Below are 20,965 nucleotides of genomic sequence, written 5' to 3' on the forward strand. Positions count from 1 at the left end.
CGCCCACGGAGCCTCTCTCACTGCTAGCACAGCAGTCTGAGATCAAATTGCAAGGCAGCAGTGAGGCTTGGGGAGGGGCGCCTGCCATTGCCGAGGCTTGAGTAGGTAAACAAAGCGGCCGGGAAGCTCGAACTGGATGAAGCCCACCACAGCTCAAGGAGGCCTGCCTGCCTCTATAGGCTCCACCTCTGGGGGCAGGGCACAGACAAACAAAAGGCAGCAGTAACCTCTGCAGACTTAAATGTCCCTGTCTGACAGCTTTGAAGAGAGTAGTGGTTCTCCCAGCATGAAGCTTGAGATCTGAGAACGGGCAGACTGCCTCCTCAAGTGGGTCCCTGACCCCCGAGTAGCCTAACTGGGAGGCACCCCCCAGTAGGGGCGGACTGACACCTCACACGGCTGGGTACTCTTCTGAGACAAAACTTCCAGAGGAATGATGAGGCAGCAGCATTTGCGGTTCACCAATATCCTCTGTTCTGCAGCCACCACTGCTGATACCCAGGCAAACAGGGTCTGAAGTGGACCTCCAGCAAACTCCAACAGAGCTGCAGCTGAGGGTCCTGACTGTTAGAAGGACAACTAACAAACAGAAAGGACATCCACACCAAAAACCCATCTGTACGTCACCATCATCAAAGACCAAAGGTAGATAAAACCACGAAGATGGGAAAAAACAGAGCAGAAAAACTGGAAACTAAAAATCAGAGCGCCTGTCCTCCTCCAAAGGAATGCAGCTCCTCACCAGCAATGGAACAAAGCTGGACGGAGAATGACTTTGACAAGTTGAGAGAAGAAGGCTTCAGAATATTAAATTACTCCGAGCTAAAGGAGGAAGTTCGAACCAATGGCAAAGAAGTTAAAAACCTTGAAAAAAAATAAGATGAATGGCTAACTAGAATAACCAATGCAGAGAGGTCCTTAACGGACCTGATGGAGCTGAAAACCACGGCACGAGAACTACGTGACGAACGCACAAGCCTCAGTAGCTGATGTGATCAACTGGAAGAAAGGCTATCAGTGATGGAAGACGAAATGAATGAAATGAAGCTAGAAGAGAAGTTTAGAGAAAAAAGAATAAAAAGAAACGAACAAAGCCTCCAAGAAATATGGGACTATGTGAAAAGACCAAATCTACGTCTGATTGTTGTACCTGAAAGTGACGGGGAGAATGGAACCAAGTTGGAAAACACTCTGCAGGATATTATCCAGGAGAACTTCCCCAATCTAGCAAGGCAGGCCAACATTCAAATTCAGGAAATACAAAGAATGCCACAAAGATACTCCTCGAGAGGAGCAACTCCAAGACACATAACTGTCAGATTCACGAAAGCTGAAATGAAGGAAAAAATGTTAAGGGCAGCCAGAGAGAAAGGTCGGGTTACGCACAAAGGGAAGCCCATCAGACTAACAGCTGATCTCTCAGCAGAAACTCTACAAGCCAGAAGACAGTGGGGGCCAATATTCAACATTCTTAAAGAAAAGAATTTTCAACCCAGAATTTCATATCCAGCCAAACTAAGCTTCATAAGTGAAGGAGAAATAAAATCCTTTACAGACAAGCAAATGCTGAGAGATTTTGTCACCACCAGCCCTGCCCTAAAAGAGCTCCTGAAGGAAGCACTAAACATGGAAAGGAACAACCGGTACCAGCCACTGCAAAAACATGCCAAATTGTAAAGACCGTCAAGGCTAGGAAGAAACTACATCAACTAACGAGCAAAAGAACCAGCTAACATCATAATGACAGGATCAAATTCACACATAACAATATTAACCTTAAATGTAAATGGGCTAAATGCTCCAATTAAAAGACACAGGCTGGCAAATTGGATAAAGAGTCAAGACCCATCAGTGTGCTGTATTCAGGAGACCAATCTCACGTGCAGAGACACACATAGGCTCAAAATAAAGGGATGGAGGAAGATCTACCAAGCAAATGGAAAACAAAAAAAGGCAGGGGTTGCAATCCTAGTCTCTGATAAAGCAGACTTTAAACCAACAAAGATCAAAAGAGACAAAGAAGGCCATTACATAATGGTAAAGGCATCAATTCAACAAGAAGAGCTAACTATCCTAAATATATATGCACCCAATACAGGAGCACCCAGATTCATAAAGCAAGTCCTTAGTGACCTACAAAGAGACTTAGACTCCCACACAATAATAATGGGAGACTTTAACACCCCACTGTCAACATTAGACAGATCAACGAGACAGAAAGTTAACAAGGATATCCAGGAATTGAACTCAGCTCTGCACCAAGCGGACCTCATAGACATCTACAGAACTCTCCACCCCAAATCAACAGAATATACATTCTTTTCAGCACCACACCACCCCTATTCCAAAATTGACCACATAGTTGGAAGTAAAGCACTCCTCAGCAAATGTAAAAGAACAAAGTATAACAAACTGTCTCTCAGACCACAGTGCAATCAAACTAGAACTCAGGATTAAGAAACTCACTCAAAACTGCTCAACTACATGGAAACTGAACAACCTGCTCCTGAATGACTACTGGGTACATAACGAAATGAAGGCAGAAATAAAGATGTTCTTTGAAACCAACGAGAACAAAGGCACAACATACCAGAATCTCTGGGACACATTCAAAGCAGTGTGTAGAGGGAAATGTATAGCACTAAATGCCCACAAGAGAAAGCAGGAAAGATCTAAAATTGACACCCTAACATCACAATTAAAAGAACTAGAGAAGCAAGAGCAAACACATTCAAAAGCTAGCAGAAGGCAAGAAATAACTAAAATCAGAGCAGAACTGAAGGAGATAAAGACACAAAAAACCCTTCAAAAAATCAAAGAATCCAGGAGCTGGTTTTTTGAAAAGATCAACAAAATTGATAGACTGCTAGCAAGACTAATAAAGAAGAAAAGAGAGAAGAATCAAATAGACACAATCAAAAATGATAAAGGGGATATCACCACCGATCCCACAGAAATACAAACTACCATCAGAGAATACTATAAACACCTCTACGCCAATAAACTAGAAAATCTAGAAGAAATGAATAAATTCCTCGACACATACACCCTCCCAAGACTAAACCAGGAAGAAGTTGAATCTCCGAATAGACCAATAACAGGCTCTGAAATTGAGGCAATAATTAATAGCTTACCAACCAAAAAGAGTCCAGGACCAGACAGATTCACAGCCGAATTCTACCAGAGGTATAAGGAGAAGCTGGTACCATTCCTTCTGAAACTATTCCAATCAATAGAAAAAGAGGGAATCCTCCCTAACTCATTTTATGAGGCCACCATCATCCTGTTACCAAAGCCTGGCAGAGAATTTTAGACCAATATCCTTGATGAACATTGAGGCAAAAATCCTCAATAAAATACTGGCAAACCAAATCCAGCAGCACATCAAAAAGCTTATCCACCATGATCAAGTGGGCTTCATCCCTGGGATGCAAGGCTGGTTCAACATAGGCAAATCAATAAACGTAATCCAGCATATAAACAGAACCAAAGACAAAAACCACATGGTTATCACAATAGATGCAGCAAAGGCCTTTGACAAAATTCAACAGCCCTTTGTGCTAAAAGCTCTCAATAAATTAGGTATTGATGGGACATATCTCAAAATAATAAGAGCTACTTATGACAAACCCACAGCCAATATCATACTGAATGGGCAAAAACTGGAAGCATTCCCTTTGAAAACTGGCACAAGACAGGGATGTCCTCTCTCACCACTCCTATTCAACATAGTGTTGGAAGTTCTGGCCAGGGCAATCAGGCAGGAGAAGGAAATAAAGGGCATTCAATTAGTCAAATTTTCCCTGTTTGCAGATGACATGATTGTATACCTAGAAAACCCCATCGTCTCAGCCCAAAATCTCCTTAGGCTGATAAGCAACTTCAGCAAAGTCTCAGGATACAAAATCAATGTGCAAAAATCACAAGCATTCTTATACACCAATAACAGACAAACAGAGAGCCAAATCATAAGTGAACTCCCATTCACAATTGCTTCAAAGAGAATAAAATACCTAGGAATCCAACTTACAAGGGACGTGAAGGACGTCTTCAAGGAGAACTACAAACCACTGCTCAATGAAATAAAAGAGGATACAAACAAATGGAAGAACATTCCATGCTCATGGGTAGGAAGAATCAATATCGTGAAAATGGCCATACTGCCCAAGGTAATTTATAGATTGAATGCCATCCCCATCAAGCTACCAATGACTTTCTTCACAGAATTGGAAAAAATTACTTTAAAGTTCATATGGAACCAAAAAAGAGCCCGCATTGCCAAGTCAATCCTAAGCCAAAAGAACAAAGCTGGAGGCATCACTCTACCTGACTTCAAACTATACTACAAGGCTACAGTAACCAAAACAGCCTGGTACTGGTACCAAAACAGAGATATAGACCAATGGAACAGAACAGAGCCCTCAGAAATAATGCCACATATCTACAACTATCTGATCTTTGACAAACCTGAGAAAAACAAGCAATGGGGAAAGGATTCCTTATTTAATAAATGGTGCTGGGTAAACTGGCTAGCCATATGTAGAAAGCTGAAACTGGATCGCTTCCTTACACCTTATACAAAAATTAATTCAAGATGGATTAAAGACTTACATGTTAGACCTAAAACTATAAAAACCCTAGAAGAAAACCTAGGCAATACCATTCAGGACATAGGCATGGGCAAGGACTTCATGTCTAAAACACCAAAAGCAATGGCAACAAAAGCCAAAATTGACAAATGGGATCTAATTAAACTGAAGAGCTTCTGCACAGCAAAAGAAACTACCATCAGAGTGAACAGGCAACCTACAGAATGGGAGAAAATTTTTGCAATCTACTCATCTGACAAAGGGCTAATATCCAGAATCTACAATGAACTCAAACAAATTTACAAGAAAAAAACAAACAACTCCATCAAAAAGTGGGCAAAGGATATGAACAGACACTTCTCAAAAGAAGACATTTATGCAGCCAAAAAAACACATGAAAAAATGCTCATCATCACTGGCCATCAGAGAAATGCAATTCAAAACCACAATGAGATACCATCTCACACCAGTTAGAATGGTGATCATTAGAAAGTCAGGAAACAACACGTGCTGGAGAGGATGTGGAGAAATAGGAACACTTTTACACTTTTGGTGGGACTGTAAACTAGTTCAACCATTGTGGAAGACAGTGTGGCGATTCCTCGAGGATCTAGAACTAGAAATACCATTTGACCCAGCCATCCCATTATTGGGTATATACTCAAAGGATTATAAATCATGCTGCTATAAAGACACATGCACACGTATGTTTATTGCGGCACTATTCACAATAGCAAAGACTTGGAACCAACCTAAATGTCCAACAATGATAGACTGGATTAAGAAAATGTGGCACATACACACCATGGAATACTATGCAGCCATAAAAAATGATGAGTTCATGTCCTTTGTAGGGACATGGATGAAGCTGGAAACCATCATTCTCAGCAAACTATCGCAAGGACAAAAAACCAAACACTGCATGTTCTCACTCATAGGTGGGAATTGAACCATGACAACACATGGACACAGGAAGGGGAACATCAGACACCGGGGCCTGTTGTGGGGTGGGGGGAGGGGGGAGGGATAGCATTAGGAGATATACCTAATGCTAAATGACGAGTTAATGGGTGCAGCACACCAACATGGCACATGTATACATATGTAACAAACCTGCATATTGTGCACATGTACCCTAAAACTTAAAGTATAATAATAATAAAATTTAAAAAAGAAGAAACCTGTTTAATAAGATCTTACAGTTTGCAGGGTGTAACTTAACTCTTAGCTTGCATGGCTACCTTGCAACTCTTACTGTGATTATAATTTGGTAATGGCTGTTTATTGCCACAGTCTGTTTTGTCAGCCTTATGATCTCTATTTTAACCTTAATCATGGGCAGTTGTGCCTAAACTCCAAAAGGGTGAGGATTATAACGAGGCATGTCGGACCTCCTTTCCCCATCATGGCTAAAAATTCAGTTTTCATGTTTCTCTGGGGTCCCCTTGGCCAAGAGGGGTTCATCCAGTCAGTTGGAGAGCTTAGAACTTTATTTTTGGTTTACATATGCCATCTAATAGGCTGCAGTGACAAGAAAAATGTCATCACTTCTCTGATACTCTTGCCAAAGATGCGTAATCTGAATTTAATGTTATGAAAACATCAGACAAAACCAAATTGAAGGACATTATACAAAACATCTGGCCTATCATCTTCAAAAGTATGATAGTCATAAAATTCAAAGACTGATGAAGTGTTCCAGATAAAAGGAGATAAAAAGACCTGACAACTAAATACAATGTACGTGTGTGTGTGTGTTCATATTTGTATTTATGATATTATTGAGACACTTAAAAAAATTGAATGAGGTCTGCGGATTACATGTAGTAATAAATCAATGTTAATTATTGATTTTGTTGGTAGTATTGTGGATATGTAGGTGAGGTTTTTTTTAAAGTATAACTTACTTACCATAAAATTCACCTTTTTTTTTTTACCCTATCATACAACAGTAAAAATTCACCCTTTTAAAGTGTACAAGTCAGTGGTTTTATGTATGTTCACAGATTGTGGAGCCACTGCCACTATCTAATCCCACAACATTTCATCACCCCAAAGAGAAATCCATGCCCATTAGCAACCACTCCCTATTACTCCCTCCAACAACCCCTGACAATCACTCTCTTCCTGTATGGATTTGCCCATTCCGGACATTTCATATCAATGGAATCATATAATGTGTGGCCTTTTGTGTCTGGTTTCTTTAACTTAGCATGTTTTCACACAGTTCACCCATGCTGTAGCAAGAAGTACTTAATTTTTTTACCTGAATAATATTCCATTGTATGGATATACCATATTCTTTTATCCACTTGTAAATTAATGGAAATTTGGGTTGTTCCCACGTTTTAAGTATTATGAATAATGAATAATGTTGCTATGAACTTTTGTGTACATGTTGTGTTGTAGGGAAGTTTAAATTTTTCCCCAAAGGCTCAATGATTTGAGTCTATAAAACACACTAATAGGCCGAGCGCAGTGGTTCACGCCTGTAATCGCAGCACTTTGGGAGGCCGAGGCGGGTGGATCACGAGGTCAAGAGATCAAGACCATCCTGGCCAACATGGTGAAACCCCGTCTCCACTAAAAATACAAACATTAGCTGGGTGTGGTGGCACGTGCCTGCAGTCCCAGCTACTCAGGAGGCTGAGGCAGGAGAATCACTTGAACCCGGGAGGCAGAGGTTGCAGTGAGCCAAGATCGCGCCACTGCACTCCTCCTGGTGACAGAGTGAGACTCCATCTCAAAAAAAAAGAAAAAAAAAACGATAATAGATTAACAAGAAAAAAGGCATAGAGGTCTTATTAACATGTATGGGCATGGCATACAAAATATGAAAAACTCAAACGGTCAGAAGATTGATACTTTTATACCATCTTGAGGTCACAGAAAGAATAGGGGCTTGGAGCTTGGCAAAACAGGTTATGGTAGCAAGACTGGTTATAAGAGGGAAAGAAGAGGAAAGGCCTGGCTGGCAAAGGCAGCCTTGTTATATGGATGAAACTTCATGGGTAGCAGCTCTCAAAAGAATAGATGGTAGCCTTTGGTAAATATTTCTGTCAGACCTTTAAAGGTGTCAGATTCTCAGTTAATCTTTCCTAGATCCAGATGAAGGGGTGGGGGGTGGTTCAAAGAAAGCCTGTTCGCATCTGTTGTTTACTTGACTTTATTTCCTCTACAGATGCACATCTCCCCTAGAAAAGACAGCTTTTTAGCTATTCTTTGGTTTCTAGTCCCTCTGAATCGCTGTCCTGAAATATATCAAAGAAATATATTTGGGGGTGAAATATTTTTAGTTTCCCTCATTGTGGATGTATGTTTTCAGTTTTCTTAGACCTATACTTAGGAGTGGAATTGCTGGGTCATTTAACCTTTTGAGGAACTGCCAGGCTGTTTTTGAAAGTGGCTGCACCATTTAGATTCCCACCAGCAACTTCTCCATATCATTGCCAATACTTGTTATTGTTTATCTTTTTAGTATAGCCATCTTGTGGGTATGAAGTAGTTTCTCTCATTGTGGCTTTGATTTGCATTTCCTTAATGACTAATGTTGAACATCTTTTCATGTGCTTATTGACACCATTTGTATATCTTCATAGTAGAAATGTCTATTGATATCCTTTGCCTATTTTTAAAATAGCCATAGTTGTATTTTTCTTATTGAGTTGTAAGACTTCTTTCTATATTCTAGATACTAGACTCTGGATACAGATATGATTTGCAAATGTTTTCTTCTGTGGGTTTTCTTTTCACTTTCTTTTTTTTAACATCAATTAAATTACATTTATTTAAATATCCTCATCAAAACATCTTACGAAGCATCTTTTCTGTGACACCCTGATCTATGCCAGATCCACTCTGTGCTGCTGTTTTCTGACATCAGTTTCTGCCAGTGCCCTCCAGTGAGGAGCCCCCAACTGGGCATTCTGAGGGTGCATGTGTCTCCCTCGAGGCTTCCTGAAGCAGGGGCACGACACCTCCTCCATGTACCAGGGGGTGAAGGTCTGCAGGGTCAGGGGTTGGGGGGAACCCCTGTATTGTTGCTGCTCCCTGCTGCTGTCCAGAGTCCTCTGCAAACTGCTGACCCCCTTCCCAAAGTGGCAACAATCTGAGGGTCTGACACCCACAGTGGTGTGTGTGGGACCCCCAAGGTGCCCAACAGTAACTGATGGTTCCTATACCCATCTGTGGACTTCTGGGCTTCCAGTGCATCCCAAATGTTCCTTTGTCAAGACAGTAACGCCACAGGGCTCTCAGGATGATCTAGGCACTGTTCTTGGAGCCCTATAAGTGAGGCCAGGCCCATGGAGCAGAGCAGCTGCCCAGGTGACAGCCATGACGGGGCCTTTCAAGCCGGGAAAGGCAGGAAACGGATTCCCCTGAAGTTGGCCCCTTGATTTCAGCCTGGTGAGACCCATTCTGGACTTCTGACCTCCACAACTGTCATCAGCTTGTGCCGTTTTGAGTCACTGCATTTATGGTGACTTGTTACAGCAGCCTTGAGACACTGAGATACCCCCCTGTGCCCCAAGTCTGTGGTGTCACTGCTTCAGCCTGGCCCTGCTTTTGCTGGGCAGTAGCCTGGTGAGCCTGACTGGATCCTCAGTGGCGGTCAGACTTTTTATCTGAGGACCCCAGGGGTGCTCGCTCTGTGGTAGTCATGATCTTGGTCCTCAAAGGGACGGACATGTCCATACCTCATGCCTGTCCACACCCTCAGCTCCTCCACCCAGCTCCAGGGAAGCATGAGTGCCCAGCTCAGGGTTGGGTGCCAGTCCCTTCCTGCCCCTAGCAGGCCCCCTACAGATGCCGAGTTCTAGCATGTGGGACACAGGCAAGCAGGCCCTTGCCAGGCTTAGAGCACGGATGGCCTGTCCCATCTTTTCACTTTCTTAGTAGTGTCCTTTGATGCAAAAAAAGTTTTCAGTTCTACTGAAGTACATTTTATCTGTTTTTTTTTTCTTTGGTTCCTTATGTTTTTGGTATCATAGCTAAAAAACTATTGCCTAATCCAAGGTCGTGAAGATTTATATCTGTGTTTTTGTCTAAGAGTATAGGTCTTACATTTAGGTCTTGGTCCATTTTGAGTTAATTATTTATGTGGTATGAGGTAGGGGTCTGGCTTCATTCTATAGTACTTGGATATCTAATTGTCCCAAAACCATTTGTTGAAAAGACTGTTCTTTCCTTATTGAGTTGTCTTAGCACTCTTATTGAAAATCAACTGGTCATAAATGTGTGAGTTTATCAGCTCTCAATTCTATTCTATTGACTTATATATCTATTCTTATGCTATTACCACATAGCCTTAATTACTGTACATTTGTAGTAAGTCTTGAAATTGGAGAGTGTGAGTATTCCAAGTTTGTTGTTCTTTATTGTTTTAGCTACTCTGGGTCCATTTTCATATGAATTTTTGGATCAGCTTGTCAGTTTCTGCAAAAAGGTAGATGGAACACGTTTTCACCATGTTGGCCAGGCTGCTGTTCTATATCTTCTTACCTAACTTTGAAATAGGGCTTGATGCCATATGGGTCATAGCAGCTAGATGGCATTCTTACTTTTATTGTTTCTGGATAAAGATCAGTCTTAGTACTAAGGTAAGAGCCAACAATGATATAGTTGGTTATAGCTTACTAAAAAGAAAAAAATCTTTCAATTACTTTAGTGTGTACCATTAACTTCGAGAGAGGTATCAGGAAGTAGAAGTCAGATATGAACTGCCCCACCACTTAAAAGTGTCTCAGGATCCTTAGGGTGAAGAAGTGGCATATACAGTGAAACCTGAAAAATATCCAGAAGTGATTAAGGTAAAGAGGGACTAGGGGAAGAGGAGAAGCTTAAGTAGAGGAAACAGCACACGCAAAGGTCCTGTGGTAGGAAAGAAACGTGAAGAACTGAAAGCCCAACATTGTTCAAACTTAATTAGTGAGGGAGAGAAGGGATATAAATTTTTACTGTTGTATGAAGGGATTAAAAAAAAGGTGAATTTTATGGTATGTAAGTTATAGCTTAAAAAAAAACTCACATATCCACAATACTCCCAACAAAATCAATAATTAACATTGATTTATTATTACATGTAATCTGCAGACCTATTTCAAGCTGGGATTGTGCCATTGCACTCCAGCCTGGGTGACAGAGCGAGACTCCGTCTCAAACAAACAAACAAACAAAAAAATTAATGACTAAAAATAGTTAACTTGCACAAATGCTATTATTTTCATAATTCTAATAATTTACCAGAATGAATCATTCACTTTACATAAGCTCTCTTCCTACTTCCTAGAATGCCTTTCTCCACCACCCCATTTCATTTCATTCCTGCCATCACTTTCTTTGGCTTTTGTGTCTTTTGTTGGAGGCCTTACTCTATATTTAATCATGCTTTCATTCCCTTAACCTCTAATTAGAATGCGAACTCCTTGAAGGCAGTGACTGTGTCTTAAAATTGTATCCTCAGCTCTTAACACATTACTTGGCACATAGTGGACATTTTATTAAAGAATTAATTAAATGTGTATCTAGTAATAAATAAACTCTAAGATTGGTATCTACAACACCTAGCTTAGTGTCTAGCTTGCAGTTTAACACATAATGGCTGTAATTATTATTACTACTATTATTATCATTGCTAATAATAATAAATGTTATTTCTCAGAGGTATACTTTACTTAGATTAATAAAATTATTTCCCTGGCCATTAATACCTCTTCTTATGTATGTTAGTAGACACTTTATCCATTTAAGGTGATATAGGAAGGATGGAAATGCAAAAGAATACTGATAGGACCTATGGACCTGTAGATGATGGACATCATTTTTTTCTGGAGGTACAATATCATAGTTTGTAATACCAGATGATATGAGCAGCACAATGACAAGTCTGCCCTCCAGGAATAGTGAGTCAGGTACCCTGCTTAGTATGTACATTAGGACACTTGGATGATAACCTTGTTTGTTCAAAAACAGTAAACTACACACACATACTCAGAGTAAATTTGATGACAAATATATAAAGAGAATTAGTAAAAGAAATAAGAGCTGAAACCTTTTTTTTCTTTTCTTTTTTTCTTTTTTTTTTTTTGAGACAGGGTCTTGCTCTGTTGCCCAGGCTGGAGTGCAGTGGTGCAATCATGGCTCACTGCAGCCTCGACCTCTCAGGCTCAAGCGATCCTTTCGCCTCAGCCTCCCAAGTAGCTGGGACTACAGGCACATGCCACTACCATGCCCTGCTGATTTTCTTTTTAAGTTTTTGTAGAGACAGGATATTACTGTGTTACTCAGGCTGATCTCAAACACCTAAGTTCAAGCGATCTTCCAACCTTGGCCTCCCAGAGTGCTGGGATTACAGGTGTGAGCCTCTGTGCCTGGTCTAAGAGCTGAAAATCTTAATCATTTTGATGTTTTATTTTGATTTGCATAATAATTGCTGCTCCATGATATTCAAGCCTGTTATCTATCTTTGTTTCTTACAGCTATTGGATGAACTCCCAATGATATACAGCTGTTGCATATTTGTGTACTGCATGTAAGTACTTTTAAAATTTCATTGTTTGATTTATTTTTAAATTTATATTTACCTCATAGTGGATTAATATAACTGATACATTTATATTACTAGGATATTTTAATAATGTAGAAGATTATAAATTTTATGATATCAATATAGAGTATAATTTCTGGGAAGTTACAATAATGTTGTTTATTAACTTTTGTGATCTCAAAACCCTGTAGCCAATTTAGATAGGATCTAAATAGCTTAAATTCCATAATTTTCCTTTCCCAAGTGAATAATGTGTACAAATTTAGATAAAGATTTTCATATTGTGCCATAAAAGTTTTCAGATACAGTTTCTGTATTCTACAATATAGTTTAACAAGACGCTTACCAGAAAAGTGAGGTACACTTCTAGTTGTATAGTGATCGTGTCAACTTAATCTCCTTTTTGTTTGAAGTTATCTTTTAAATAGATACTTGCTTTCTTATTCTAAGGTAGACTAAATGCTCTCAAGAATATACTTATTTTGATTGGTTATTTACAAATATGGAAACAGCTTACAGGCCATTCCCAATCCAAAGTTCTCTTACTGTATTATATTCTGTTTACTTTATTATCAAGTTAATTTGCATTTCCTGAATGTCAAGGAAAAAATCAATCTTGAAAGATAAAAATGATTATGATAGCAACATTAATAAATGCTAATATTTATCTGCTTTGTACTGTGCTAGGCAGTGTACAATGCCATCTCTAATTCTCAACAACTATGCAAGATAAATGGGTATTGGCCGCATTTTATAGACAAGGAAGTAAAGCACAGAGAGATGTAGTAACTTGTCTATGGACAAAAACAGAGCTTGATTTAAAAGCATACTGGCCAGGCCATTGTCCAGGTAAACAGTCTCTAAGGAACACTGAAATATCCCTGGAAATATATCATGATGGAGAAAATTACAATGATCACAATTCCTCTCAAGGAGAGGTTGGAAGAACACTTTGATAGGCTGCCTGGGTATGTGGTAGAAGTGTAGAAGTGAGACCCTTCCTGTACCGCATGATCAAATAATGTGCCTTCTAAGGAGGGTGGGTGAGGTTAGCTATAGGTCTTCTATTTGAGTAAGTTAGGGTATGCAGGTTTGGGCTCTAGCTAAGTCACTGGGAACATTAGAGGAAAGCCTCCTTCACCCATTACCCTGCAGCATCAGCCTTCTCTAAATGTTGGACAAGTATGTTAAGAATATGTGTTTGGAGGGGCAAAAAAATTACTAGCTTATGTAGGGACCCACATGCCTGAGTCAGGCCCTAGTAACGAGGCTTTTGAGGGCAGCAGTAGCCCAGTTAGAGCAGCCACTGCAAAGATGCTGGCTGCAGCAGGGGAGGCAGTGCTGGTGGGGGCCGGGAACAGGTGGGAACCCCATCCCCTACTGAGTTGGTGGGGCAGGAGCCCCACACTCCCGGGCACAGCTGCAGATGCCCAGCCATGGCTCTGGACCTGGGCATCCCTGCACTCTTGGAGTTCCAGGAAACCCCTTGCCCCTGCAGGCTTGAAAGTGCCTGCTCCCACTGCCTGGTTTCTCTCCACTCCCAGCTCCCACTCCAGGGCAGAGCAAAGCTGTGGCCGAGCCCGGGTGCTGCCACAACTTGGCCAGGTGTGCATGTGCTTGGGGTGGTGCTGACATGCCAGCCCCCTGCCACCTCCACCCCCTCTGGACTTTAGGCACTGACAAGCATGGGAGGGAGGCCGAGGCGGGGACTGAGGGCAGCTTGGTGTGGGCCTGCAGGCACCCCTCGGCAAGAACAGCCTGGGCACCATGGGCCATACATTGATGGTGGCAGGAGGCAGACAGGTTCCTGGGCAGAAAGGGGCAGTCCCCGGTGAAGCTCCACCTTCAAGCCGGGGACAGCCTGAAGCCTGGGGGCCAGGCTGTCATTTCCGGGTGGAGTCTGTGGCCCAGAGTGAGAACTTACAGTGCTTTTTCCAAGCCCTCCCATGGCTGCCCATTGATCAATCAGCACTCACTTCCTCCCTCCCGAGCCCATAAAAACCCCAGACCCAGCCAGACTCACACAGATGACTGGAGGACCTACCTGCAAATAGGTAGGAGCTACCCACTCTGGGTCTCCTCTCCACTGAGAGCTGGACATTCACTGGGATGACCTGCCTGCAGATAGGAGCCACCCACTTTGGGTCTCCCAAGAGCTGTTCTGTCACTCAATAAAGCTCCTTTCCACCTTGTTCACCCTCCAGTTGTCCACATACCTCATTCTTCCTGGATGCAGGACAAGAACTTAGGACTTGCCAAATGGTGGGCTGAAAGAGATGTAACACAAACAGGGCTGAAACATATCCCTCTCCCCAGCTTGCCACATTGCAGGAGATAAGAAGGAGAGAAGAGCTGTGGCCCTTCAGGGAGCCCAGACCTAGGGGCTCCACGAGCCAGGGCTGTGACACCCTTTTGGGGGCTTGGTGGTTTCTGGCATCTCCCAGTTTCCAGGCACCACTGCATTCCCCTTGTCCAGATGGGGGTGCCCACAGTGGAAGATGCTTACGGTGTATCTGATCAAACCGCAGGCTTACATGGAGCCAGTGCCTATGCCGGCTTCTGGAGCTGCCCGCCCTGCTACAGTAGCCAGTGTGCCTGGCTGTGCACAGTGGCTAGACCCCAAGCTTGCTCATTAAACACCTCTCACTGCTCCATTCCTGGCTTCCCCTTGGCAGGCATGGGATCCAGGCTGGTAGCATGAGCCAAGTGCAGCCTGCCAGGCCGAGTGGGCAGAATGAGCCCAGTGGGCCAGAACAAAACTTGGGCAAAGGTGCCACCAGCCACAGAGGTTTCTGGCTAGAAAAGCAACACCCTAAGGATCCTGAGATACTTTTAAGCGGTGGAGCCACAATTTAAAGCAGTTCATATCTGACTTCTACTTCCTAATACCTCTCTCAAAGTTAATGGTACACACTAAAGTAATTGAAAGATTTTTTTCTTTTATTTTTAGTTAGCTATAACCAACTATATCACTGTTGGCTCTGACCTTTACTAAAACTGATCTTTATCCAGAAACAATAAAAGTAAGAATGCCCATCTAGCTGCTATGACCCATATGGTGTCAAGCCCTATTTCAAAGTTAGGTAAGAAGATATAGAACAGCAGCCTGGCCAACATGGTGAAAACCTGTCTCTGCTAAAAATACAAAAAATTAGCCAGGCATGGTGATGTGTGCCTGTAGTCCCAGCTACTCGAGAGGCTGAGGTGGGAGAATCGCTTGAACCCAGGAGGCAGAAGCTGCAGTGAGCTGAGATGGCACCACTACACTCCAGCCTGGGTGACAGAGTGAGACCCTGTCCCCCCCAGAAAAAAAGATATAGAACGGGGATCAGAAAACTTTTTCTGTAAAGGGCCAGATGATAAATATTTTAGGCTTTGTAGGACAGGAGTCTCTGTTGCAGCTCTTCAACTCTGCTGTTGTAGCTTGGAAGCTGCCACAGATAATATGTAAATAAATGAGTGTGACTATGTTCCAGTAACATTTTATTTAAAAAAAACAGGTTTAGCTGGGCACAGTGTAATCCCAGCACTTTTGGAGGCCAAGGTGGGAGGATTGCTTGAGCCCAGGAGTTCAAGATAAGCCTGGGCAACATAGGGAGACCTTATCTCTACAAAAATTACAAAATTAGCCAGGCATGGTAGTGCATGCCTGTAATCCCAGCTACTTGGGAGGCTGAGGTGGGAGAATCACTTGGGCCCTGGAGGTTGAGGCTGCAGTGAACCATGATTGTGCCACTGCACTTCAGCCTGGGAAACAGAGGGAGACCCTGTCTCAAGAAAAACAAAAACCAATACCAAACTAACAAAAAAAAAACAGGCTCAGGCCAAGAGATTGGCTCTTGAGCCATAGTTTGTCACCTTGATCTAAAAAAATAAGGTAAACTCCTTTTAATAACATATTTTAAAAACTATTCTGATGTTTATATATCTTTAGGAGAAGATATTCTTGAGCTAGCAATTATGACTATACTGAAAAGAATCAGATAACCATCATATAATGGGTACAAAGAACTTTTAAGTATTAGTGCTAGGAGCTGGGCATAGTTGCTCACATCTGTAATACCAGCACTTTGGAAGGCCAAGGCAGGAGTATTACTTGAGCCCAGGAGTTCAATACCAGCCTGGGCAGTATAGTGAGACCCTGTCACTACAAAAAAATTAAAAAATTAGCTTGCATGGTGGTGCACACCTGTGTCCCAGCTACACAGGAGGCTAAGGCAGAAGGACTGCCTGAGCCCCAGGAGGTTGAGGTTGCAATGAGCCGTGATTGTGCCGCCACTGCACTCTACCTAGGGGACAGAGCAAGACCCTGTCTCAAAAAAAAAAGAAAAAGAAAAATAGTTTTAGTGCTAGGGAACAGCAGATATTACTTAGAAGGATACTGATAATGTAGATCAATTTTCAGCTCTGATATTTAGTAACTGAATGAGCTTAAGTAAGTCAACCTTTGTTCCTTCATTTGTAAAAGTGGAGATTATAGTACTTATAAATTTCCCATGAAGATTAAAATAAATGATTTGTTTATAAAATAAGCTTATTGTATGCTATTCATGTATCATGCACTGTGATAGGCTGTAGGAACTGGGAAATTAAGTAAGAAATAGTCCTTTTACCTCAAGAAATTTGTAGTTTAGTAAAAGAAACAGAACCAGAAACAAGCAGCTTTCATGTGATGTGATTAATACTATACCTGAGACATACAAAGTTCAGTGGAGTAGAAAGGGATAGAGCTTGCCATTATATGAAAATGGAGCATGGTGTCCTGTCATAGTGAATTAAACGTAAGTTTCATCATTGCTACCACCTCAGAGTATAAAAAAGAACATATAAAAAGAGCATGCAAAGCTTTTGTTTCTCAAAAACTATGTCTCTGGATTCTAATCTTTCCTCAGCAATCTTCTGCAGTAGCTGTTTATGATCATATTCCCCCATTCAGAAAGAGCCTGCTGTAGTACACTTTAAGTGACACTTAGAAGGAAATGAAAGGGGTGAAATAATTTTTAATCCACTGTATTGACACACAGTTTACATGGAATAAAATGCACCCAGTTTAAGTGTATGGTTTGATGAGTTTTGACAAATGTATACTCCTATTTACCCATTACCCTTATGGCAAGAAAGAGAAACAGAACATTTCTATCACGTTAGAACATTCTTTTCTGACCCATTGCAGTTAATACTGACACCTACCCTGGCCTCCAGGCCACCACTGATCTACTTTCTATAATTATAGATTAGTTTGTCTGCTCTGGAATTTTATATAAAAGAAATTATACCATAGGTACTCTTTTGTAACTGGATTCTTTTATTCAGTATAATATTTTTTGAGGGCACTAATTTGCCAATTACTTTTGATGAATATATTCATGTATGTTGTTACATATATCATTAGTAGTATTCCATTTTATACTGTTTACCAATGTTGAACATTAAGGTTATTGCCAGTTTGGGGCTACTATGAATAAAGGGACCATGTACATCTGTTAACAAGTCTTTGTATGGATATATGACTTCATTTCTCTTGGGTATATACCTAGAAGTGGAATTTCTGTGTTGTATGGTAAGTATATGTTTTACTTTATAGGAAACTGCCAAACTGTTTTTCAATTTAGTTGCACCTTATTATGGTTCTACTGGCAATATATGAAACTTCCATTTGCTCCATATACTTGCCAAGACTTGGTATTATCAGTCTTTTTTATTTTAGTCATTCTAGTGAGTATGATATACTATCTCTGTGGTGTTTTAATTTGTATTTTCTTAGTGACTAATGATGTGCATCTTTTTTTATTCTAATTGTCCATTTGTATGTGTTATATTAAGAACTATCTATTCAATCTATTCAAACCTTTTTCCTTTTTTTTTTTTTTTTTTTTTGAGACAGAGTCTCGCTCTGTCGCCACTCTGGAGTGCAGTGGTGCGATCTCGGCTCACTGCAACCTCTGCCTCCCGGGTTCAAGTGATTCTCCTGCCTCAGCCTCCCAAGTAGCTGGGACTACAGGCACCCGCCACCACCTCCAGCTAATTTTTGTATTTTTAGTAGAGATGGGGTTTCACCATGTTGGCCAGGATGGTCTCGATCTCTTGACCTTGTGATCCGCCTGCCTTGGCCTCCCAAAGTGCTGAGATTACAGGCATGAGCCACTGTACCCAGCCCCCATTTTTATAAAATAGCTTTTTTTCTTTCAGAATTGTAAAAATTCTTTATCTATTTTGGGTTCAAGTCCTGTCAGATATTTGTATTTCAAATATTTTTCCAGTCTGTGAATTGTCTTTTCATTTAATGTCTCTTGAAGAACAGAAGTTTTAAATTGTTATAAAATCCAATTTATTTTTTAAATGTTCATGAATAGTGTTTTTGTGTCATAAGAGATCTTTGCCTTCCCAGGATCAAAAATATTTTGTTTGTTTGTTTATTTTTTCTAGAAGTCTTATAACTTTATTTTACATTTAGGTCCATGATCTATTTTGAGTTAGTTTTGTCAAAGATCATGTTTTCCTTACCAGTATCTAGTTGTTCCAGAACCATCTTTTGAGATTATTCTTTCTGCATTAAATTATCTTGACTTTTTTCTCAATTCTGTTTTATTGATCACTGCGTGTATCCTCATACTGTCTAGTTACTGTAGCTTTATTGTAAATCTTGAAGTCAGTTAGAATAAGTCCTTCACTTTTGTTCTTTTTCAGTATAGCTTTGGAAATTTTAGGTCCTTTGCATTTCCACATAAATTTTAGAGTCAGCTTGTCAATTTTTACAAAATAGCCTGCTGGAAGATTGACTGTAATTTCTTCGACTCTATAGACCAGTTTGAGGAAAGTTAATATCTTAACATTACTAAGTCTCCCAAACCATGAATGTGGTTCTTTAATTTATCCAAGTGACTTTTTGTGATTTTAAGTGAATTGATCTTTGTTAAATTTAGCCCTATGTTTTTCATGGTTAGGATGCTATTTTCAATAGTATTGCTTTTTTTTCTTTTTTGACATGGGGTCTGGCTCTCACCCAGGCTGGAGGGCATTGGCACGATCTTGGCTCACTGCAATCTCCTCATCCCAGGCTCAAGCCATCCTCCTACTTAGCCTCTCAAGTAGCTGGGACTACAAGTGCGCTCCACCGTGCCCAGCTAATTTTTGAATTTTTGTAGAGACGAGATTTTGCCATGTTGCCCAAGCTGGTCTCGAACTCCTGACCTCAAGCAATCTTCCTGCCTCAGCCTCCCAAAGTGCTGGAATTACAGGCGTAAGCCACTGCACTTGACCACAGTATTGCTTTCTAAAAGCTTTATATTCCAATTGTTCATAGCCAGCATTTAGAAATATAAGTGATTTTTGTATATTGACCTTTTATCATATCACTTTGATAACTTATTCATTTTTCTGTTGATTCCTTAGGATATTCTTTGAACATATCAAATATGTGAAGCAGTCTAGACCTCTAATGATTTTTTTTTTTTTTGAGACAGTCTCACACTGTCGCCCAGGCTGGAGTGCAATGGCGCGATCTTGGCTCACTGCAACCTCTGCCTCCCGGATTCACGCGATTCTCCTGCCTCAGCATCCCGAGTAGCTGGGATTACAGGCATACACCTACAACGACTAATTTTTTTGTATTTTTAGTAGAGATGGGGTTTCACTGTGTTGGCCAGACTGGTCTCGAACTCCTGACCTTGTGATCTACCCACCTCGGCCTCCCAAAGTGCTGGGATTACAGGCGTGAGCCACCGCACCTGGGCTCTAATGATTTTTAAATCTGTCTTGCCTTCTGTGTGCTTGTTCATTTGTGAAACATGTACTGGAAAACCTCCTTTATTTTAGGCATGATCCTAGGCTCTGTAGATACAGAATCAGGAACTCATTGTCTGAGGAAGGGGACAGATAAGAAAGTGACTATATGTAATAAAGTGAAATAACCATGGTAATAAATACAAGCCAGGCCTCCTAAAGACCTTTGGTTTCTTAACAGATAACTTGCTTTTGAATTTGGAATAATAGAGTTTAAAAGTAAAAACTAATATTTCACCTAATATTTTCATCATTTTCCAAGTCACAAAATTTAAAGGTAAAAGAGATCTTAGAAAGTGCCTCTTCTAACCACCTTTCCTTACAAATAAGAAAATAAGAGTTGGTCCAATTCCCACAGCCAGTTAGTAAACTGAGAGAACACTCTTGCTGCCTATACCAAGTCACAGTCCTCAAAGGTTGGATTGGATACTCACTGATGGCCAATTGTCTGTTCATATTTGCTTATTTACCGGATACCTCCTATGTGTTCAGCATTATCTTTGTGCTAGTTATATGAAAAAAATAAAATTTATTCCTGCACACAAGGAATTCACAGGCTAGTTGAGGAGATAGATAAGGGAAGAGACAATTATAATAGACTACTATTTTCTCCAATAATATTCCTTAGGAATCATTAGTTGCAAGATATAGAAACCTATTCAAGCTAGCTTGAATTAGGAGAGATTATTTATTTACTGTAAGGACATAAGGAAATTATATCCTTATTTATTACATCCTTATTTATTGTAAGGATGTGAGGAAATTATGTGGAACCCAATAGCAGGAAGTACAGCCCCACCTTACTAGAACTGGAAGGACAGGTTCTTCCCCCTTCCCTCTTTTTGCCATTCCTTCCTCTCCACATGGCTTCGCCTCTTTGTATCTGCTATATTTTTCTCTCCCTGCAGATTACTTCTGCTCATTCATCTACTTCTTCATTCAATTTGGCTGCCCCCAAATATCAGCCTCAGACCTTGAGTCCATATGACTTTGACTCTCTATACCTCTTTTTTGGAGACAGGGTCTTGCTCTGTCATCCAGGCTGGAC

At 40.9% G+C, this 20,965-nt stretch overlaps 1 protein-coding gene across 4 annotated transcripts in view; it reads left to right on the forward strand.

Annotated features, from left to right (window-relative positions):
* ACER3 (alkaline ceramidase 3) overlaps positions 1-20,965 on the forward strand; it is a 166,050-nt gene that overhangs the window by 103,480 nt on the left and 41,605 nt on the right. For all 4 annotated transcript variants that reach the window (XM_003808151.6, XM_034933417.3, XM_034933419.3 and 1 more), the window contains one exon: positions 12,068-12,120. In XM_003808151.6, coding sequence (XP_003808199.1) covers positions 12,068-12,120 — 53 coding nt within the window. The remainder of the gene's footprint in view (positions 1-12,067; positions 12,121-20,965) is intronic.

The sequence above is a fragment of the Pan paniscus genome, chromosome 9 (genome assembly GCF_029289425.2).
Source record: "Pan paniscus chromosome 9, NHGRI_mPanPan1-v2.0_pri, whole genome shotgun sequence".
NCBI classification, from domain to species: Eukaryota; Metazoa; Chordata; class Mammalia; order Primates; family Hominidae; genus Pan; species Pan paniscus.